Below are 22,793 nucleotides of genomic sequence, written 5' to 3'. Positions count from 1 at the left end.
GCGTCTCTTTTATCATAAACGGTTTTGATGCGTGTGCAGCAGGGACTTATTTTGACAAAACACGTGATGCACATGGTTTAAATGACGCAACAAACACGTATTTTGAAAACACAAGCAACACACATGACACTCCGAACACATATTTTGAATTGGCGCCCCTCGAATGAGCAGTCACGAGCCGCCACTGTTTGTGCACTAAACTGAAGCCGTATTCTGCTGGACATGCTTAAAATGATAACAAACCATTTACTGTTAAGTTTTGTGAATGCAATTCAAGCTACAGTATTAATGGTGTATTGTAAAAAATACAATCGGATAAACTGTGTATTTATATATATTTATTATTACATTTAATAGTGATGAAACAAAAAGATTATTTAATTTAAAACAACACTAAGATCACAATTTATAACAGCACTGGAATAGTATGTCAACACAAGAACAATCTTTTCAACAATCAACATTTCTTATTTGATAAACCGGTTTTAATATTGGTCGGAAAAAACACGCAGTCTCCCAGTTGAATTGCCTCCAAGCAGAGCGTTCCTGCTTGGGTGAAATGCTGTGATGGAGCACACTGTGGTCAGGTGCTGCTCGCTCTGGAAATTGTGAAGGAGGTATCCGCTCTCGTGATATACCTGAATTTTGCGATGAGTGTCCAAGTTGCCTACCACAAAACAGTCTTCCTGCTTGGGGTCCCAAACTGCACTCAGCTTGGACAACCAACGGCTTGTCCGCATGTTGTGACTGCAAAACAAAACAACAGGTATTATCAAGACAAAATGTAAAAGATTCATTCAGTAACATCTTTGTCACACTGACTGATGGTCTTGGGAGCATCACATAAATTATTTAACAACTTACCTAACTGAGCTTAACAGCGGAGCACCGTCAATCAGCTGGGAAGTGTTGAATACCCTATAATGAGTAACAAAAGGGTTAAATAGTATAACTTTATATATATAACTTTATACTGAGGTGCCTTGCATAGGTTGACACTCTTTGGAAGAAAACTAGAACCAATACAAATACTCTTATTTCTACAGCATGCTTGTCGTCCTATAGTTTAAACAATGCATGTCGCACAGTGTGATAGGGTAATGATCTTATAGGAGTGCAAAAATCCTGCAGTGTATTCCGGATATCACGGGACCATTGCATTCTCTAAATATCCGTTTAATTCTAGTTATACTGACCATGTGCTGTGTATGACAAAGCATAATGCCCCCCACTGGTGTATTTGCTAGACAGAATAAAAATAAATTTTCCAAAAAATTATGCAACTCTATTTGGCCCTTATATAAGCAGATCTAGCAGTAATCTTAAAGCACCTGATATTATCGTCCATGCAGGTGGTAATGACTCTGTTGCCAGAGGATGGGGAGAAATAGGCACTGGTAATAGTGTGAGAGTGACCGTAGAGTTCACAGACTGCCTGACTTCTCCTCATTTTCAGGCTGCGCAAGTCATATATATGCACTGATCTAAAAAAGAGAAATGTCTTGTAACCACAGGCAAACCAAACACAATAATATGGCATTCTCTGAAATTTTCAGGTTTGTGTATGTTATCATTTACTTAGTGACTTGTCAAGAATGTTTATCATCGTTAATTTTAAATTGACTGTTTCTCATAGTAGTGTTAGATCATACCGGTTCTCTGCCGCCACAAAGTATTGCTGTTGCACAGGATGGACATGAACACAGCGGACAGTCTTTGAATCCAAGGTGCACCGAGACTCGTATGATGTTCTGAAAATACGTATCACAATTATATTGTTTACAGTGGCGGCCGGGGACTTCTTTATTTTGAGGAAGCACAATACAATTCGTCACAACATGCATGTAGTCCGTCATGCGTATGGTTCGTAATTTCAAGTGATCCTATGGGCATCACGTGTCTTGTCAAAATAAGTGCCTGCTGCAGACAACACGTCTAAAGGGTTTATGATAAAAGCGAAGCTCGCATTTGCCAGATACTCGTATAATCTCATGTGTAATCAGAGTTTACTGTTAAGCGAGTGTCTTGCGTGTATTTTGTGAACGTGACCGTCTCTGTTATCATAAACGGTTTTGACGTGTGTGCAGCAGGCACTTATTTTGAAAAACACGTGTTGCACATGGTTCACATGACGCAACAAACACATATTTTGAAAACACTCAAAACACACAACACTCGGACGCCCCTCAGAGGAGCAGTCACAAGCCGTCACTGTTGTTTTAAAATTTCTGTAAATATATTTAAAAGTAAGTTGTAACTAGTGATAGAACGATTTATCGGCCGGCCGATATATGCAAGTTTTATGTGTATCGGCAACGGCCGATACATGACTTCCGTGTTGGCCAATTTTTTCTGGCATTATTTACAGACAGAGTGCTGGAAGTCGCAAGTGACTAAAAAAACAACCAACCTTTTTAACATCTCTTTTTAACATCATGCCATTTTTTTAACATAATTTTTATGATATAAATTCAGTGAGCAAAAGCAGTATCGGCTCCAAATATTGCCTCAAGAAAATCGGCAGCCTGTATCGGTCATCGGCTAAGGTTGATGAAACAAAAATCGGTATCACACTGAAAAATCCATATCGGTCGTTCCCTAGTTGTAACTATTCATTTTGTATGCATTTTGGTTAAAAAGCCCGTTTCTCACCCGGGAGTTCTCCGATCAATAACAGCAACATCTCCATTCCAGTCACCAATAAGTAAAGTGGAGCAGTCACTTGACATGAAGTCAAAACTTCTCAGTTTAGAAGCTGAATGATACACCTGAATAGAAAACAAAGGTGTTATTTAAAAAGTTTTAAAGCCCTGATGATGGCAGAAAAATAATTGACAGGAAAATTAATTCATAGGGATGCATCAATCTTGAAATAGCATCTTTACTATCTCCTTTTAATTTGCACTACTGTTTATGACATTCCCTTAGAAAAATTGACCATGGTTATAATTAAGTAAAATTGTAGTACCCATGTTTTTTTGTAAAACCATGGCTTTACTATAAAAATGGTTATCATAGGATTACTAAAACCATGGTTAATTTGTTAATTTATTGGTAACACAATTATTTTGTATTAGTAAACATTATAGGAATATTCCATTTTCTTAAAAGAAAAATCCAGATAATTTACTCACCACCATGTCATCCAAAATGTTGATGTCTTTCTTTGTTCAGAAGAAATTATGTTTTTTGAGGAAAACATTGCAGGATTTTTCTCATTTTAATGGACTTTAATAGACACAAACAATTAACACTTAACTCAACATGAAACAGTTTTTTTCAACGGAGTTTCAAAAGACTATAAACGATCCCAAAAAACGAGGCATAAGGGTCTTATCTAGCAAGACGTTTGTCATTTTTTGACAATAAAAATAACAACTATACACTTTTAAAGCACAACTTCTCGTCTAAATCCGGTCCAGCGCGACCTAACGTAAATGCGTAGTGACGTAGGGAGGTCACGTGTTACATATATAAAACGCACATTTGCGGACCATTGTAAACAATAAACTGACACAAAGACATTCATTAGTATCATTCCACATACACCAATGTTGGAACGGTCCTTGTTCTCAACACTTTTAAACACTGGGGCGGAGTTTCGCATTCGTCCTCTGTGACCTCTTGACGTCATGACGTATTGCGTGGGGTCACGTTGGCGCATCACGACTGGATTTAAACGAAAAGTTGTGCTTTAACTCTTTCACCGCCAGCGTTTTTAAAAAAAGTTGCCAGCCAGCGCCAGCGTTTTTCATGATTTTCACCAAAGTTTAATGCCTTCCAGAAAATGTTCTTCTTTAAATATATAAACATACAATATACCAAATGAAAGAACAGACCCTCTGCTTTCAAACAAAAAAAAAAACGTTTCATCCTACCTTTAGTGGTTCTTTTGCAATCAGCTTTTGAATATGGGTAGGTTTTTGCAAAAACACCATATTTTGAGCAAAAAGCAGAGATAATTCCATATTTGTGACGGACTTTTCATAGAGATCTGATTCAGAGCGATCTTTAAAACAGACACGGACATGCAGCAGCTTGCCATAGGGCAATACTTCCGGTTTTAAAAAGTTGCGGAAGGGCGCCACCTGGTGGATAATAGCGGTATTGCGGAAAGACGGAAAATCTCGTCATTGGCGGGGAAGCGTTTTCTCTTAATTGACCGGGGAAAGAGTTAAAAGTGTATATTTGTTATTTTTATTTTCAAAAATGACAATCGTTTTGCTAGATAAGACCCTTATGCCTCGTTTGGGTAGTGATGGTCGTTTTCGAAGCACTGCTTCATGAGGCTTCGAAACATTTACGAATCTTTTGTTTCGAATCAGTGGTTCGGAGCTTGTTTCAAACTGGCCCAAGTCACGTGATTTTAGCAAACGAGGCTTCATTACGTCATAACTGTTTTGAAACGTTTCGAAAATCCGATGGTTCACCACTAGGGGGAGTTGATCACATGACCAGTGTCTAATAGGTTAGGTGAACTCGGGTCAGTTTTATTATTCAAGTTCATAAAACATTTATCCTTCTGACTAATAACACTGCCATTTTGTCTACTTTTTGTTTATAGACAGATGTAATGACAAAAATGTGCATAATTAAAAGGGTAGTTAGTTTTAATGATTTGTTTGCCCTAAACAAAACTAAAAACACATAAGACTTTTAACTATGTCTTAATTAAGTTAAATAAATTTTTTTTAAACATACATTTTAATACAAATCTTGCGATTATTTTGTTAAAAAAAGCGTAAAATGTTTAGACATATCTGCTTTTACACTATTTTGACCAGCAGGGGTCGCCAGCGTGTGTGCTGTTTCGAACTGCTTCGAAAAACTGAATCAATTTTCGAAGCAATTGGTTCAATTGATTCGAAGCTTCGAAAAGCTTCATTTCTCCCATCACTACGTTTGGGATAGTTTATAGTCCTTTGAAACTCTGTTGAAAAAAACTGTTATGTGTTGATTTAAGTGTTAATTGTTGGTGTCTATTAAAGTCCATTAAAATGTGAAAAATCCTGCCATGTTTTCCTCAAAAAACATAATTTCTTCTCGACTGAACAAAGAAAGACATCAACATTTTGGATGACATGGTGGTGAGTAAATTATCTGGATTTTTCTTTTAAGAAAATGGAATATTCCTTTAATGTTAGTTAATGTCAATACAGTTATTCATGTTAGTTCATGGTGCATTAATTAATGTTACCAGCTGCAACCTGTATTTACATGTATTAGTAAATGCAGAAATTAACTTGATCAACGATAAATAAATGTTTTATTGTTTCAGTATTGTTCATTGTTAGGTCATGATAGCTTATGCATTAACTAATTGTTAACAAATACAACATGATTGTAAAGTGTTACAGTTATATTTGTAGTAAAACCATGGTTAAATTTTTAAAAAGGGTTTCACAACACCACACAATAACTAGGAAAATTTCAGATACAGTGGTTGTAATTTGTACCTCGTCAAACACAGCCTTTTCCAGGTCCATGCTGCGCGCAAAGCCATCATAGCTGACTGTGATTAGATCTGAAGGTTTAGAAGAAAAGGCCATGCAGGAAATTGTTTGAGAATGCGGTTTAAAGAGAAGTACGCCATCATCACCCCATTTAGCACCCTGAGGGAAACACAATAAACACAATATGAGGCATAACTGACAATGTCTAGAGAATAACTCGCAATCACCTAACTCTTTATGCAGATACTGCCACATCCACCATGAACTCTACCTGTATGTGTTAACTCACCATTTTCCAAAGTCCCAGTTGGCCCCATATGTTTCCTGCTGCCATGAGCAAGCTGGAAGAGGCAGGATGAAAAGCTGCTGAATAGATTCGATCTTCAACAACTTTCACCACACCACTGCCATCTATAGTCATCTTCTGCAGCATCTTCTGATATCTAAAAACAAATAAATTCATTTATCTAGAGTTTGGTGTTTTTTATTTTACATTAAAGAGCACCTATTTAATTGGTAAAAAATATTTTGTGTATTTAGCATAATACAATGTGTTTGCGTGGCTTATGGTTAAAAAAAACATGCCACATACTGTACATTTTTGTAGCTCCAGATATACTGCTTTCCTTAAATGCTCTGATTTTGTACAAAGATCCTCGATCTGAAAAGTGCTGTGTCCCTGATTGGCCAGCTAATCTGTACGTTGTGATTGGCCTGAATAACTCTGACGTCAGCCGGAAATGTGACGCTCCTTAACATGTTTGAAAGATTCGCTCACAATGCAATGCTAACAGAAGCCAATTTAAAAGCTACGAGTCAAAGCGGGAAGAATTATGATAATGTCGGTCTTGTCTACATCAACAATCACAGGGAGTAAACCGTTGCCTACAATCCGTGTGTTTGTTGTAGTCCAAGAAAAGAGATTTACGTTGGAGACGATAACTCGCATCATCGTCATTTACTTTGGGGTATGTACCTTTTGCATATTGTTAACATGTACAGATACAAATTTACGCACCAAAGAAATATAAAATTGTAAAAAGTACAGACACTTACGATGTTAAATCTAATCTTCCTGCCTTTTGTTGTATTGGGTCCTATAAACACAAAAGGACATACATATCAGTTGATGTTGCAGATAATAAGAATAGATGTGTAGACAGTGACCCTGACCATGTTAACAGTAAACTGCTTCACAGCCTACAATGATTTAACTAATATTATGTATACTGATTTATGTGTATGTCTAAAACAACATATTACATAAAATGATTTGAATGAGAATGACATCAGTTTCCTATGACTGGTAACAGATGCGCTATTGGGTAAATTCAAATACTGTATACAGTCCAACAACTGCAATGTGGAATAGGACCACGATCCAATTCTTGTTTGTATATAAAATTAATGTAAATACTGACCTCATTCCAGATATTTAACAAATCTTCAGGAAGCCTGACATGTTCATCCAGATAGACTGGATCCAGTGGTATCGGTCCTGGAGGTATCATAACAGTTTTTTCCTGCAAAAAGACTCTTTAGTTAACCTTCATGGACAATTATTTGATAGTGGATTTTCACTTCAAATTGAACCTTAACTCTTTAAATCTAGAGGCATGTCAATGACTTACCGGCTCTTTGTCGATACTCTCCTTTACTTCACGAGTATGAGGTGTCCGAGCATCCTTATTCTGTAAACGTAGTGACTTACGGACAGGGAGCATCTCTGTTACCTTCTTTTCCCTAATGCAAAGTTTTAAATCAGGAAACCAAACGTTTTATTCCTTTAAGCGTCTTTAACATTAAATGAAAAATCTATAAAATTTCCATTTTACAAAATTTAAAAGAAAAAAATGCAATCAGGTTACTTTTTCAGGCCTCTCTCGGTTTGTTTCGGCTTTGCTCTCAGAGCGTCGGAGATCTGCAAATAAACATGCTATTAATTCATTATAAACATGGTCAAGAACAAATGTATTGTGGAAAACAGACAAAGGCGGCAAAAAGAGAAGCTGATTTTAAACATGACTTGATATTCTCCTGCCTAAGTGCAAAGTTTTACCTCAGACAGCTTAAGTGAACTTAGGAAGGCTTGGTTTTGTCTAATAGTCTCCAGTCTTTTCAACTCATATTCAGACAAATCCTTACGGTAATCCTGTTTAAAATGAGAAAAAGTAGATTTGGACATTTAGTTGGAAAGCTGGCAGCCAAAAACTGACTTTAAAGTGTCTGTATACTTACTGAAAGGGATTTCTTGGAACGTGTATTGTTTGATTTTGCTTTTGTCTTCTGAACCTTCTCATCTTCCTCAACGTCACTTCTCTAAAGATACATTGTGACAGTCAGTATGCATGTTCATAATCACAGTTATAGACGAAAATTGCGGTTAAAGGGCATCTTTTCACCTTTCTTTTGACTCTTCTGGTTTTGGTGGTTGTGGTCTCGCTGTATGTTAAACATTTAGGGGATAGAATCTGCTTCTTTTTGAGCTTTTGTTTCTCTTGTATTCGCCGAGACGACCGACGCACTGGTCCGTCCATTTCAGAATTGTGAGGCGGTGTCCTCTCCTAAAAAATATCAGTTATATATTAAAAACAACCTCCTGTCGTAAAACGTGCGTTGACACCCGCGGTTAATGTAAATAAGTGCTGTAACCGCCAGGTGTCGCTGTTAACGCTGATATGGACTGCAGAAATTACTTGCTGGTAAGTGCTAAAAATGTTTATTTTTGTCGGTAGGTCATCCATAAGACGTTTTAAAAAAAATACATATACTGACCATCTGTTTTCACCCGCATGTACCAATGTTTTTTTATTATCATTCAAATCTAAAGTTTATCGTTGTCGTTTGGTCCTTGCTTAGTGATCTAGTACGGTGCCAGTTGTATGTACTAATAAAAAATAAACTAATTCAATTTCATTGTCATAACTGGTCAGAAGGTAAAAAAAAACAGTAGAGGGGCATCAAACTACAGCCGCATGTGCTTCAAACGTCAACTCAAATGATGTATTTGGCTGTTAAAATGTTTACAATTTATATTTTACTGGCTAAATACTTTGTCTTTTTGACAGGTTTAAGCGTAAACTGCATTTCTAGATAGTGAAGTTTTAGGCAGGGTGCGAAAAAAAAACGCTCACCTGTAAAAGATGCATCGTTTTCAAACTTTCAGCACTTTTATTTGCATCCATGTTCAACCATATGTCTGAAAGCAATGTTATGAAATCTCCCGCGTTTATTTTCCTATTTTGTAACTATTCCAGCCCCCTCTGTTACGAAACCGAAACAGTTGAAGTTGATTTGATAATCGCTGAAGATAAACTTGAATATTCATTACATGGGAGGTTTCTCATGATGACGTATTTGTCACGATGACGTCTAATAAAATATTTACATTCATTTTAATTTAAATTCGTTATTTATCATTATTGCTTTACATCTATATATATTTTTTTAATAAATGACTGCTAACATGTTTGATAAAATTTTATTTGTTCAATGTTGAGTTTGTGCTCTTATTTTGTATTTTTGTCTTTTCCTTAGGCGAATTGTTACTTATACATTGATTGATGTAGTAATATTCCTTGATTGTTTGTAAAACTGAAGTAATTAATAAAAACCGTGTTTTATAGCAGGCTTGTTAAAAGGGTTTAAGACCGTTGACTACGCAGACCGTTCGGTGTATTATATCAAAGTATCGCGAGATCGCAGGCGGTATGTGTTTTAATCGGCGGCTGATACACATTTCTTCATTCTCTTCATTCTCTTCATTTATCTTCTAATATTCCAGCGCTAGCACAGTTACATTAGTTCTGCACACACATACTGAACTTACGGATATTATGCATATGCATTATGGTTAATTTTTATTTTATTATTGTCTATTTTAAAAATATGTGCATTTAGTTAGTTATTCTCTTTCAGAATGAACATAAGGAAGGTGGCTCCCTCTAGTGCCTGTTCTCTAGTGCAGTCACAAAGAAAGAAAGAAAGATAGATAGATAGATAGATAGATAGATAGATAGATAGATAGATAGATAGATAGATAGATAGATAGATAGATAGATAGATAGATAGATAGATAGATAGATAGATAGATAGATAGATAGATAGATAGATAGATAGATATTTATTATTATTTTTTTGAAGTCCTGTTCATTTTATTAAAATATTTTGTTTGGATGGTTTTTGTACTTCACTTGTTTAATTAGTGTTTTCAATGTTAATTAATGTGTTCAAGTTGTGAATAGTAAATAACTCATTTAAGCTAGTTTGTGCTTATTATGTTGCTAAAGAGTAAGGTTTTAAAATTAACGTACAAATATTACTGGATATATTTTTAGATGATTACATTCTGCTATAAATAGCAGTTTATTTCGTATAAAGTCGAAATTGAAAGATTGCCTGAAATTGGGAAGATTTATTCCAAGCACAGCAGCAGATCTACAATAGAATAGCTGAAAAAGAAAAGAATCAAAGTGTTGCAATGGCTCAGTCAAAGTCCAGACCTCAACCTGTCTGAAATCTGTAGCGGGACCAAGAGCTGTCCATAAAAATGACCTCATTGAACTCCAGCACTCATGGGCCAAAATTTCTCCAGTGCTGTGAGACATAAAGTCATTTAGAAGCTATTAAATCAAAGGCCCAGTTTTTGTTAAATAAATAATGACTTTTCATTATTATACAAACATTATGCAAAAGAAAATGCTGTGTATCAGTAATAATGTCAATTAAATGTTATTTAGAATTAATGAACAAACAAATTAATCAGTCAATCAACCAATCAGTTAATAATCTATCGAAAGTCGCTGGCAGATAAATTTGAAGAGTTAAAACTTATGTGCTTTCTTAAATGGTATTGAAAGCCATAAATCAAATATGTTGAAGCAATATAATATGTTGAACAGAAACAAACAAAAATATACATAAAAATGTACTTTTATCACCAGAAAATAACATGATAATTGCAAATACACAATTTCAAAATAAACATATTAAAAGAATTCAAATCATTTTAGTGATTTTTTTCTAAGAGGGACGCACAGTAGGTGAGTAATGGTAATGCTGGGAATGTGTTTTTTGTAATCCTGCTCTGATGCTGAAGATGTTTTAGCATATATCCTATTATCCACATGGGTGATCGGAGTGTCTGATTCGGACGGAACTCCAGGATCAGATAAAGGATAACTAAGGCTTGTTTGCTTTACATGGGACTTTCACACAATCCAGAGCAACTGAACTAAATAATTGGCCACAAAGCACACAAAGTCACTGGCTCCCTTTTCCTGACACAGGCATGCTAAGACATCACTATCCATCACTCACAAAACAGGCAGTCAGGTGGAAAGACGGCTCATTTCATGACTGCAGTCAGGTTGCACTTATGTGTTCCTTTTAATATATTACTTGCATATTACCAATATAGTCAATATAATTATAATATATTTGTTACAGTTGTACAAAAGTTTCCTTAACACAAATAAAACACTTTTTTAGGCAGGCCTATCCAGATTATCTAAGGTTTAAAAAGCACACAATGCTTTTGAAAGAATATAATGCAATTATAAACTGGGTTTCTGGCAGTTTCAGAAACTAAAAATATATTGCAAAAATGACTTACAGTATATGCATGTTTTTTAGTTTTAGTATTATGGCTGGTTGAGGGCTTAGAGGGTAGGTCAATGCACTATGTCCTGTGTGTGAGTTAGCATTTGTTGAATGATTGAGAAATGAGCGTGATCTAATTAATTGGACAGCATCTGGATCCCTCCCTGTTGTGTGTTTGTCTTTTTCCCATAACCATCTACCAGAGCATCAGTCCCATCTTATACAAAGCGATATATATGTCCTTTTTCTTTCACATCCATTACACATGATTGCAGAAGTTCTTAGTCACACTGGGTGATGATTAAGGTCTTGTTATAACTTGCTTTAAAGAGAAGCTGTATAGTAACTTCTTATTCGCTGGAATGTTACAAACCTGCATTCTCACACCTCCTTGAGGCAAATGTGCACAAATGACAAACACACACGCACACCCTAATACATCCTTTGGTGTGTCTGTAAGAAAATTTGATGTGATGTTGACTGCTCGGTGTAAACAGTGCGTGTCACTGCTTGCACCTGTTTCAAAGGACTTCACAGAAGCCAAGCGTTTGAAGTGAGCGAAAGTGAGATTTGGTGAATGCCCTGGTTAACCTCTAAAATAATGCAAATGCATCAACTCTCCAGCCTTGGCTTTTAAACTTTTCCAATCTCAGAGCTTTGAAGAAACATTTAGTGACAAGTGAGCCTAAGTGATTTTGACAGGTGAAAGACAACTGAGCCCACAAAAATTCCTACAGCAGAAAATATTTGGTCTAATATCTTTTGTCTAATGAGGGTGTGTGGTTGCGTCTCTCTCCAGGGAAGCAGAAGAAAAGGGGGCTGACAGGTATGTGAAGACTGGAATGTTCATTTCGGTCACACCTGGGAAGAACACACCCACCAGACCCGGACTTTCCCTTTTCACTGGCTGTTTTAAATATGACTGACAGTGCGATCAACAAGTGACGGATTACTTTTTCGGCAAAAGGGGTTTTACCAGTGATCCCAATTGTGAACCAATAGCATGTCAGGGTTGACCTGCAGATAGGTGGGGTGGAGAGGAAATAAAACTCCTATGTGGGGTGTGTCCACAGACACATACGTCTGTACATCCGTGCGACTGTACTAGACCGTGAAGACCTCCTGCCTCAAACTGATTTGTGGAAAACTGCCTCACGGACTCATCCTGATGTGTGTCCACTGTCTATGCTGGCTTGGAGAAAACACAGATGTCTTTTCCAATCTGCTATTCTCAGCTGCAGCTCTACCTCTACCTATCTTGGGAGACAATTTAAGAAGACTCAGTTGCTGTTCTTTTGGCTGAACGAATAAAGCTGGACAGAGCAGGTGGGAACGTCTGTCAGAGTTTTGTTTCAGAGAAATTGGAGTTCTGAGTGGGACTTTTGAGTTTGTTCAAATGGTCGCTCACATCTCCTTATCACTTTTCCAGCCCAGCTAAGGATGGTGAATCTGTTGGACGGAGAACTGATAAGGGCATGTGGCTGACACTTACAGCATTGTGTCCTCTGAGATCTCAGGTCAGGGTTTGGTGGTGACTGCAAATTTGTGCATGTCAAAGATTTAACCAACAGTTGTCAGTATATGCAGATAAGCTATGCATGTTTTTTTTTACATTTTCTTAATTAATCCAACACAATTTAAATTTCTTTCCAGATACTACAGTGGAACAATACTTTGATTTAATCATAGGAAAATGTATCTAAATCAGCGGTCCTCAAACTGGGGGCCTTGAGATGGTGCCAGGAGGGCCCAAGTTTTATGACATTTTATAAAATACATTAATTTATTATGAATTCTGTGTAATTAATCCTAAAAAAATAAGGTCACTAACCTATAGCACTGCTTTGTATAATTTAATATGTTGTGTTTAATTAAAATGTTACGTTTTAGAACACATTTGTCATAAATTTTCTTTAGGGGTCCGCGAAGAAATGCACCGCAAACAAGGGGGGGACGCACGTTGAAAAAGTTTGAGAACCATTGATCTAAATCAGGAGTGGGGAACCCTGGGTCCTGGAGGGCCACTGTCCTGCAGAGTTTAGTTCCAACCCTAATCAAACACATCTGAATTTCATTTCCAAGTAATCCTGAAGACTTTAATTTGATTTTTCAGGTGTGTTTAATTAGGATTGGAACTAAACTCTGCAGGACAGTGGCCCTCCAGGACCCCCTGATCTAAATGATAGTAAAGTCTCATTAATAACTAATTTTAATCAGTTAATTTTTTATTTGACTGTAGGTTTAATATATTAAAAGGAAATCTAAACTAATTAAAAAATATGCATATAAATGTACACTATGTATGTTTGACTATGGTACAGTAATTTTTTTGTATACCAGTTGAGCTCAAAATTTCACGGCCCCAGTTTAATGAAAATGTATAAAATAGATTAATTTATCACATTATGTGTAATTAAACCTTAAAAATAAGGCTACTAACCAACAGCACTACATTATATAATTCAATTTGTTTTGTTTAACTCAAATTCAAAGTTTGACTATGTTTTATGTAAAAAATTTAACCGGGGGTGGGGGGGGGGGGTGCAAAATAGTTTGAGAACCACTGCTGTATACTGTTCAATAAGTGACATCATATGACACTGTTTTTACATGTTTGCCTAAAACAAGCCATAGTTATTGTTTTTATATCTTTGTATTTAAATTAATAAACTTAGATTAAAGGTTCAACACTGTATAAAATGAAAAATAATGAAATGAAAACTTTGTGAAAAACACAATTCAATTCAAAGTCTTGCTACTAATCCGAGGTGTAACATTTAAATTGCCTTTATTTCCTGAGTCACAAATATGTTTCATGAAAATAGTAATCTTATTCATTTATACACAAAAGTGTCAAGTGTCAAGCATTGGCAATTCAATTTGTATTTAAAAAGTAAACCGATATTTAAAAAAATTATTAACTTTTCATAAGTTCCATTTGTTCCTCATATAAATTAAGCAGGTTCATATAATAGTTTTGGAATTTGCAAATAAAAGACATTAAGATGCTGACAAGCTTTTAAATGAAAAGAGTGCAAGGGTAAGAGAGGGAGGGTGAGGAAGGTGCAAAGAAAGAAATAAGAAAAGTGATTCGTTAATTCATTAATTCATTGTCACTGATGTCTCAAGCCAGGCCCACCATGGAAGCACTAAGGTCCCACAATCTGCGGGCCGCAGCATCATCTCTACCCTGAGGAGCTGCCTGTTTGGGTGCACAGTCACTGCAAAACACATCAAACACAAAGCAATGTACGACATCATTAAAAAGGACATAAGACACAACCAATAGCAAATGAATATGTTTGGGTCGGTAGTATGTTTTTAACAACTGATGAGTACAACCTCATTAAATAATATTTGCGATAGAGTCATTCGAAGCTACTGACCTGTAGTAAAGGCCACTGGAATTCTTTAGACTCTCATCCACCGCACAATAGATGCTGGTCTGAGCACCCTCCCGAGGTGTTTTGATCAGACACGCAAAGGGAAAAAACAGAACTCTCTTCCACAGAGAAGAAAAAAAGTGTCGACCCAGCTCAGTACGGATAACACCGGGATGAAGGGCGTAAGTTGTCACTCCTGTGCCTGCATGTTGAATAGTGAAAAGTGTTTAAAGGGTGACACTGTGGGAAATGTTAAGACAAAGCAATTGAGGTTTCATTATTGCTTACCGTTCAACCTGACCGCTAGTTCATGGTTGAACAGAACATTAGCCAGCTTGCTCTGCAGGTAGCTTGTGTGCGGATTGTAGTTTTCATCCAAATTTATATCATCAAAATGAATCTTGCCTATCCATCAGCAAAATAAATAAACATATATGGTGTGTCACATGAGATGTAAAATTAATCAAGACTTTAAAATGTAAAAGAATGTTTTGGAATGTATAGCTCATCCACAAAACAACACTTTATTATGCAGAAATATAAGAACTACAAACACCTCTTTAAAAAAATGTATAGAATGCCAAAAGGGTCTTAAACACCTGTCTCGTGGGCCAGACTGGAAACATTGACGATACGACTAGGTGCTGATTTCTTTAACAAATCCAGAAGCAAGTTGGTAAGCAGAAAATGGCCAAGGTGGTTCACCCCAAACTGCATCTCAAAGCCATCTTCTGTCTGCCACTTTGGGCACATCATTACCCCTATTGGGAAGTTAAAGAAAGGTTTAATGGTACAATGTATGTTGTTATGAAATCAAAAATCATGTGTCATATTCCTTACCAGCATTATTGATCAGAATATCCAATCTATCTTCATTCTCCTGTATTTCCTTGGCCAAAGCTCTAACAGACTGCAGGGAGGCAAGATCCAACCTCCTCACAACAATGTTGCCATTTCCACTCCTCTTCCTGATCTCCTCTGCTGCCTTGTTGGCTCTTTCCATGTCTCTGCAGGCCATAATCACCCTTGCACCTGAAAAATGGGAAATATAAAAAGTAACTGTGTTAGGATCAACCAACTTGGTGAAATGCAGTGTATTTCTACAGTTGTCTGGCCATATGAACTCTGTTGCACAACAATGGACTTGTGTAGGTGAAAGTGGATGCAGTTTTTTTAAACATTTTAAAGCTCAAACTACTGCAGCAAAACTTGTCATATTTTAGTCCAAGATGACATTTTGCCAAAAGTAACTGTACTGTACTATCCCAATAGTTTACTTGGGACAGGAAATTGTACCAGTTATCTTGAAATGTGACAAGAAACTTTTGGCATCTGAAATGTGTGTTTTTTTTTTTTTTACAAACAAACAGCATTTTTGATGTCAAAGACCTATATTCTATGTCACTGGCATTTCCCCCTGTGTGGATCTGTCAATATCTTCAAGTCCACTTTATGCTTCATTCAAGAGGAAGAAACTATATATCAATTAGTGACTCTATCTGGATTAAACATTAAAACTAGATCACAATATGATGTTGGATCAACTAATACTAAACATCCATAGAGGTCTTTAAATTGAGCTGACCTCTCCTGGCTATATCCACCGCAGTCTCTTTACCGATCCCAGTGTTGGCTCCTGTTATCAGAACAGTTTTTCCATCCAAGCGGGCTTTGCTTCGGCAGACTCCGCCGGCCATCCATCTCCGCAGAGCAAAGACACTGACACCTACCGGCACAAGTGCAACATAGATTAATGTTTCTCACCTATAACCTACTCATACAAACTAAGTCTGAGGTCTAGACTCAGAAACTTTCAATAGATTATAAATAATTTAGCATGATGCATGATAAGAAACATGTGGTCTAATTGATTTAACTGTGGACCACACAATATTGTTTGTGCTTGAGGTACTGTGATATATCTTGTAACGTTATGATGCAATATAGGGACTGTCTACAAAGTGCAAAACAAAGAGCAAAAACGGCATCCATATGCTTACATTTATACAAACTACTTCTGAAATCTAATGGATGTGGCTTGTAACTGGTTAAAAAAATTAGATGACTTTGACTTGACTGAGTTTGAAATTCAGATGTCTGAATAAATTAATTAAAACTGATCACAGCTTGACATGTAAACTTTAAATGGTGTTTTGTTACTGGTTCACAGAACAACATTTCCAGGGATCTTTTACTCATATATGTAAATTATGATACACACTTCTAAATTAAAATTAAACATGTTAAGTCTCAAGTGAATGTTTGGTTAACTGTTATATTGGTACTGGTTAACAGTTGGTTAACTGTTATATTGGTATTGACTTTATGTGCCAAATATCTTGGTATTACCAGTGATTCTGTATAGTGTGGGTGTAATTTTGTTTTTAAATCATCAAAAAACTTTAACTTGTTTTTTTTTTCAAAATTGACATTGCTGACTCTATCAACAAAAGGTTTTTTATAAAATGTTTTTTTTTTTTAAGTTTAATGTTTTGCTCATAATTTGCCTTAATACGCCAGGACGGGTCACATTTAGATTTTCACTGAACTCATCAGGGTATTGAAATATCAACAAATATGTGACACTGTCTGTGAAAACCTAGCTAAAATGTCTCAAAAATCTAATTCTGAGATAATGAGCATCAAAGTTTGATTTCAATCATTCATTTCACTATGATTTCCATCTTTGACATGGCAAACTGTTTTTGAGTCATTCACTACAACCACCAATTGACTTTGCGCAATCCACTATGATCCATAGTTTAAAAACCCCTGGTCTAACCCTATTTTTTACAGTCTATGGTCTAACCGCTAAGAAAATGTATTTTTTTCCATTTGTTGTGTTATGAATCTGAAAAGGACTTGTTATATACATAGGTGGCAGACGTTGCATTCCTTAACACCTTCTAGGAGTGTATTTGTTAACTTTGATTTTACATAATAGTAAAGCACAAACAGCAGTGTTTCCCAAAATGCAAAGTTACAAAGAATGCACTGCACACTGCCGCACGCACTTCCAAATGTGGGAGTTTGTGTACGTTAGGCCTGGGACGTGCGGGTCGAGATGCTGTTCTTTATCTTCTTGTTTTATTGCCGCTGGGTGTCGTCTGAGTTAGGTTACAGGGTATAGTGCTTCCAGCTTTCCCGGCAGCAAACAAGACAAATATGCCCAGTGGGATTTTTTATAGAAAGTTAAAAAAATATGGGAGAAATACGGGAAAATATTTAGATGGGATGATAGTGGGATAGAATGGCAAAATACAGGAGAATCCAGTGAAAAATGGGAGAGTTGACAGGTATGGTCTTGTTATTCCTTCTTAAAAGAACATTTCAAAGTCAGTTTAATTCACAGAACTATAACTCAACACATGATATTAAAATGTCAACAAATATATAAATTTGTTTACAATAAATAAGCCCTACTTAACTTCAATGGGTGTGTCCCTAAACACATGATACAGCTGATTGTAACCATTGACTTCCATAGTAGGAAAAACAAATACTAAAATTAATGAAATTCAAGAGTACCATCATTTATCAAAATATCTTCTTCATCATTAATCCCAATACTTCAATAATATTTGTTTTCCTACTATGAAAGTCAATGTTTACAATCAGCTGTGTGCTTACCATCATTTATTAAAATATCTTATTTTGTGTTCATCAAAAAAAAAAAAAACACTCATACAGTTTTAAAACAACACGAGGGTGAATAAATTATGACAGAATTTTCATTTTTGGGTGAACTATCCCTTTAAGCCCTAGCGCCTCGCTATCTGTGTTCAGTTCTACGATCGATTACTTTCCAAATAAGGCATTTTTATGCAGCTGAACTCCACTAGGGATTTACTGTGGTTTATCGCCTAACATTCAGCGTCAAGTCAACTTTATCGCGGTCTCTCACGACCTCTGTACCTTTCGCAAAAACAGGCAAAGGTTGTAAGCTTTAACGCACACAATAAGAAAATAATACTAAATTAAACTAATAAACCAATATTACAATACTTCTTAGTATGTTTGAATGCATTCGCACACTTTACGTGGATATTGATCGTTCGTTAGTTATATTTAAATCCTCATCCAGGATTTAAATGTAACTTCACAGAACTGGGGTCTTCAGCCCTGCTCCTGGAGAGCTACGTGCGAGTTCAGCTCATAGGTTCAGCTTCAGCTCCAAACCCAAGCAACACAACTCCACCTACTAAACAAGTTGGAAAAGTGGAGAACTGTGACAGAAGTATGCAGGAAGAAAACTCTCCATAAACAGGTGTTGGAGATCCCTGATCCAGATATTGCACTTTTTTGTCTGAATGACAATCATAGTTTATATTTTACGTACGGCTGCACGATAAATCGCACGCGATTGTCACGCGCATCTAGTCAGTAAAGCCGGTTCCTTGATTAGTAATAAATCAGGTGCTTTTAAATGGTGCGGCATTTACTATAGAGCCGTAGTTCACTGACAAGCGGGGAAATATCGCATTTAAAATCGCAGACGGTTCATCCGCGATTATGAATCCGATATTTCCCTGCTTGTCAGTGAACTACGGCTACGTAAAGTAAATGCCGCTCCGCAGCTGATGGCGATTTATTACTAATCAAAGAACCGGCTTTACTGACGAAATGCGCGTGACAATCGCGTGCGATTTATCGTGACGATTAAAAATAATTTACATCACTGTAAATAACATTTTTATTTAAAAATATTATTAAAGAAAATGACTTTCCAGGTCCAGAAACTTGTTTAAAAAGTTTTATAACCGTCCATAACTATAAGTTTTCCATGATAGTGGAAGAAATAATGTAACCCATAATTTTAGACAACAGCTAATAAGCAAATTCATGGTATGCACTTTATCCTAACTTACCTGAAGCAAGTACAACTGTGAGTGCCAGACGGTGTTCGTCCACAAATTCTTTTACTTGCTTTGTGTAATCCTGCATTTTTCAGCCGGTTGATCCTAGTTACACTGTATGACACTCGTATAACGGCAGCACAGTTTCTTCGACAATAAAGTTATCTTGTTGAAAAACATTTATTAACTAAGGTTGTAGTAAACGTGCCTGCAAAAAGGTCGACGCCCCTAAACTAGAAGGGGGGAGAGGTAAGGGTAAACAAAAAAGTGGATTCACGTTCCAGGCAGTATTGATTTTCAAAATAAAAGTTCGATTGTTACTGTATGTATGGAGTTGGCATCTACAGAAACAGCAGCCAATAGACTTATAATAAATAGTGAATAAATAACCCACGACCTTGACCGACTTTACATTGATAAAAAAAACTTCCATCTTAAAATCGAGCTATTGTTATAATAGTGGGTGATGATGAAAAAAACAAACTTTGATCTGTGTCGAAAATTGGATGGTGTATTTTAAAAATCCCCTTAAAATCTCATGCAAACGTTTTTCACTGTTATTTAATGTTCATTAAAGATAAATTCAAAAATTGATAATACAACAAGGAAACATATTTCATTTTCACGACCAATTTTAAAATGCACTAATCATATTGTTTTATATATTATTTTCCAGCCATGAAAAATCACTGACAAACTGACTCCCGAGTGGTTTTTGAAATAATCTAACGTTAGCTCTTATATTTATTTTGAAAAATAAATACAAAAATAACCCGGAAGTAGCTCGTCGTCCTGCCACGTCAGTGGTGTTTCGAGTCAGCTGGGAAGTCGGTGTTTTATACACGTAAACTTTAACTCAATGGAGGAAGATTTCTGTTAATTTTAAGGAATAATTGTAACCTTTATTAAAACAGCATGCGGCACGGGTGGCTTTTACTTTTAGTGGTATACACAGCCTATATAAACGCCACCGAATTGACATTTGAATTGCCTGATAACGAGAAGCAATGTTATTACGAGGATCTAGAGCAAGGAGTGAAGTTTGACATAGACTTTCAGGTAATTGCGCTGACAAAGATCAGTTTCTTATCAATATTGCGAAATAGGTGCTGTTTATCTAGCTTTTACTAAGTTGAAGGTTTGGGTAGCAGTAAAACAAATGACTGTCTTTCTTTTTCTTTTTTTTCTTTTTTTACAATTTTTATGAATTATTTATCATTTTTCTTTCAGTTTCTTTATATCTCCTCTTTAAAGATGTTCACAAACTTGCTTACTTAACTGGTAACAAGACACGGTACAGTTCAGTACTATACATATATTATAATGTATTGGTTATAGCTATTAAAGTGAGAAGGTAGACAATAAAACCATATGCATACATAGGGGTACTGGGGAATGTTGTCAAACAAGTTCAGCATGTACATTTTCTCGAAATGAATGATGAAAAGATTAATAGTTTTATTTTTGTTGTCAAGACATAAAGTGTCTGTAATGGACAAACAATATACAGTTTTACCTCTATGAAATGTGTTCAATATCAAAACTTTTCTTTCTCATGCAGGTTATTGCAGGGGGGAACTATGATGTTGACTGTTTTGTGACAGATCCACTGAATAGTATACTGTATGACGAACGAAAGAAGCAATATGATAGTTTTTCCCATACAACGGCCATGAAGGGAGAGTACAAGGTCTGCTTTAGCAACGAGTTTTCAACCTTCTCTCACAAAACCGTTTACCTGGACTTTAGAACTGGAGATGAGAGACCTTTACTGCCTGATACGAGCAGATCAACATCACTCACACAGGTGAGAAACTGACTCGTACACAAACACTACAGCTGTTTCCTAAATTACATACTATGCACTTAAACTATGCACTATGTACTTAACCAACTAGTCTAATGTATACATTTTAGAAGAGTAGTATCATCCCGATTGGAACACTTGCTTTTTTACTAATCACAGAGATATAACCTGGTTGCCAGACAAGTGCAAATGAGGTCAAATGTAAAGGTACAATGCAAGTCAATAAAAATGAATGTTTACATTGTTCTTTTAATGTCAAGGTTATCTGTTGTTATCACAATCCAATTAGTTAGTTAAATAAGTGCATCCAGGTATTTAATGTGCATTTCTTTTTTGAATTTTTTTTTGAAACACACTACTTGCACTATTTATACTACAAAATGGCTTAGAATAGTGCATAAGTATGCTATTTAGGACACACTTTATCCACTCACACATTGTTGATTTTCTTTAGCTCTGTGTAGCCTATATACTGTGCTAATATGAACCTCTGAATAACTCATGCAGATGGAGTCATCCTGCATGTCTATCCATGAGATACTGAGGGCGGTTTCAGACTCCCAGACTTGGTACCGTCTTCAGGAGGCTCTAGACCGAACCAGAGCAGAAGACCTGAATGTGCGAGTGTTCTATTGGTCCGTTGGCGAGGCCCTCATCCTGTTTGTGGTTAGCATTGGCCAGGTGCTAATGCTCAGGAGCTTCTTTAATGATAAGAAAACAAATGTTGCCACCAGCACATAGAACTTTTTGCCTTTATCTGCCTTTATCTCTCCTTGGAGATAATCAACTGATTTATCAGTCTTGTGCGATTTAAACAAGCCGTCTTAAATTATGCCTAAAGCCGACCACAAGTGACCTTTTTTTCAAACAAATTTATGATTGCAGAGCTTTGCACTAAATGATGTGCAAAGTTTTTCATAATAGCCCTGTTTCGCAGACAAGGCTTAAGTCTAGACTAAGATTTATGTTTGAGTTGTCTTAACTCAAAACATCTTGCACTGAAATATTTCAGTGGCATTGTTATGTCTTAAAAAATGCACACCAGTAAAGTCACATTTATAAAAGCTACTTAAATGTCCTGATTGAACTAATGCCTAAACCTGGCCTAATCCAAGTCTTGTCTGTGAAATTGGGCCCTAGTGTAGTAAATGTTGTTCTCTATGTGTATTTTTGCAGTAATTGAAATGAACTGCTATACCTTTATGTACCTACATCTTTTTTTTTTTTATGGGAGGGGAATACTACTTTGTCAATTTTCAATGCATAGACTTTCATTTAAATGAAGAATAGTAGTTTGGCAATAATATCAAAGTACACTCTCAAATGTCCATGATGTTGAAGATTATTTGCAATTATTATATGCAAATCCTAACTGTGTACTGTAAATGTAAGTGCCAACTGCATGCACATCATCACCAACTGTAAGTTATTGTGGCTATATAGCACTGGATTTTATATTGCGTCTCTATTTACTAATACTAATCAAACATCAACTAAATGTGCAGTTCAAACAATGTTTTTCTAGATTTACAGATTGTATTTTTACTCTCTTTATGCAGTGTTTACAGTTTCAAATGTTACAAATGTGACCATTGTACAATACGGCACCCCAAAAGGGAAATAGAGAATATAATGATTTGTTATGTAAATTAAATTCATTTTGTCCTTTTGAGTTGTTTATATTTCTGCCTGG

The 22,793-nt window shown here is 36.0% G+C and overlaps 3 protein-coding genes and 1 long non-coding RNA gene across 4 annotated transcripts; 2 read left to right on the top strand and 2 right to left on the bottom strand.

The window, feature by feature from the left end:
* Positions 1-345: 345 nt before the first annotated feature.
* wdr76 (WD repeat domain 76) lies at positions 346-8,708 on the bottom strand. Its single transcript, XM_065267677.2, has 15 exons — positions 8,588-8,708; positions 7,856-8,017; positions 7,692-7,772; positions 7,513-7,605; positions 7,322-7,374; positions 7,085-7,196; positions 6,875-6,976; positions 6,510-6,550; positions 5,743-5,896; positions 5,457-5,612; positions 2,653-2,768; positions 1,653-1,751; positions 1,332-1,484; positions 865-918; positions 346-747 (listed from the first exon to the last, which is right to left on the bottom strand). Exons 1-15 carry the CDS (start codon positions 8,636-8,638, stop codon positions 486-488), a joined length of 1,689 nt encoding a protein of 562 aa, XP_065123749.1. The 5' UTR covers positions 8,639-8,708; the 3' UTR covers positions 346-485.
* A 3,396-nt stretch (positions 8,709-12,104) lies between these two features.
* Positions 12,105-12,896, top strand: LOC135749191 (uncharacterized). The gene is made up of 3 exons (XR_010532311.1): positions 12,105-12,380; positions 12,484-12,571; positions 12,708-12,896. It is a non-coding gene; the product is annotated as an uncharacterized lncRNA (long non-coding RNA).
* A 920-nt stretch (positions 12,897-13,816) lies between these two features.
* LOC135749190 (retinol dehydrogenase 11) lies at positions 13,817-19,534 on the bottom strand. The gene is made up of 7 exons (XM_065267672.1): positions 19,306-19,534; positions 16,023-16,163; positions 15,278-15,469; positions 15,037-15,198; positions 14,726-14,842; positions 14,441-14,639; positions 13,817-14,275 (listed from the first exon to the last, which is right to left on the bottom strand). The coding sequence occupies exons 1-7, from the start codon at positions 19,379-19,381 to the stop codon at positions 14,179-14,181; spliced, it is 984 nt and encodes a 327-aa protein (XP_065123744.1). The 5' UTR covers positions 19,382-19,534; the 3' UTR covers positions 13,817-14,178.
* A 548-nt stretch (positions 19,535-20,082) lies between these two features.
* Positions 20,083-22,769, top strand: tmed3 (transmembrane p24 trafficking protein 3). The gene is made up of 3 exons (XM_065267924.1): positions 20,083-20,352; positions 20,855-21,100; positions 21,608-22,769. Exons 1-3 carry the CDS (start codon positions 20,209-20,211, stop codon positions 21,839-21,841), a joined length of 624 nt encoding a protein of 207 aa, XP_065123996.1. The 5' UTR covers positions 20,083-20,208; the 3' UTR covers positions 21,842-22,769.
* Positions 22,770-22,793: the final 24 nt, after the last annotated feature.

The sequence above is a fragment of the Paramisgurnus dabryanus genome, chromosome 2, assembly GCF_030506205.2.
Source record: "Paramisgurnus dabryanus chromosome 2, PD_genome_1.1, whole genome shotgun sequence".
In the NCBI taxonomy this organism is placed as follows: domain Eukaryota; kingdom Metazoa; phylum Chordata; class Actinopteri; order Cypriniformes; family Cobitidae; genus Paramisgurnus; species Paramisgurnus dabryanus.
The sequence above is the reverse complement of the archived record's forward strand: the minus strand, read 5'-3'. Positions and strand labels throughout refer to the sequence as shown.

Excerpts from the sequence above, each read along its gene's own strand:
- LOC135749190 (XM_065267672.1), bottom strand. The coding sequence starts at position 19,381 with ATGCAGGATTACACAAAGCAAGTAAAAGAATTTGTGGACGAACACCGT. Across the intron at positions 15,470-16,022 it reads GGTGGATATAGCCAGGAGAG|GTGCAAGGGTGATTATGGCC; the intron begins GTCAGCTCAATT and ends CCCATTTTTCAG. Across the intron at positions 14,843-15,036 it reads CAGTCTGGCCCACGAGACAG|GCAAGATTCATTTTGATGAT; the intron begins GTGTTTAAGACC and ends GCTGATGGATAG.
- wdr76 (XM_065267677.2), bottom strand. The coding sequence starts at position 8,638 with ATGGATGCAAATAAAAGTGCTGAAAGTTTGAAAACGATGCATCTTTTA. Across the intron at positions 7,375-7,512 it reads GTTCACTTAAGCTGTCTGAG|ATCTCCGACGCTCTGAGAGC; the intron begins GTAAAACTTTGC and ends GTTTATTTGCAG. Across the intron at positions 5,897-6,509 it reads GGAAGATTAGATTTAACATC|ATATCAGAAGATGCTGCAGA; the intron begins GTAAGTGTCTGT and ends ATTTGTTTTTAG.
- tmed3 (XM_065267924.1), top strand. The coding sequence starts at position 20,209 with ATGCGGCACGGGTGGCTTTTACTTTTAGTGGTATACACAGCCTATATA. Across the intron at positions 20,353-20,854 it reads AGTTTGACATAGACTTTCAG|GTTATTGCAGGGGGGAACTA; the intron begins GTAATTGCGCTG and ends TTTCTCATGCAG. Across the intron at positions 21,101-21,607 it reads GATCAACATCACTCACACAG|ATGGAGTCATCCTGCATGTC; the intron begins GTGAGAAACTGA and ends TAACTCATGCAG.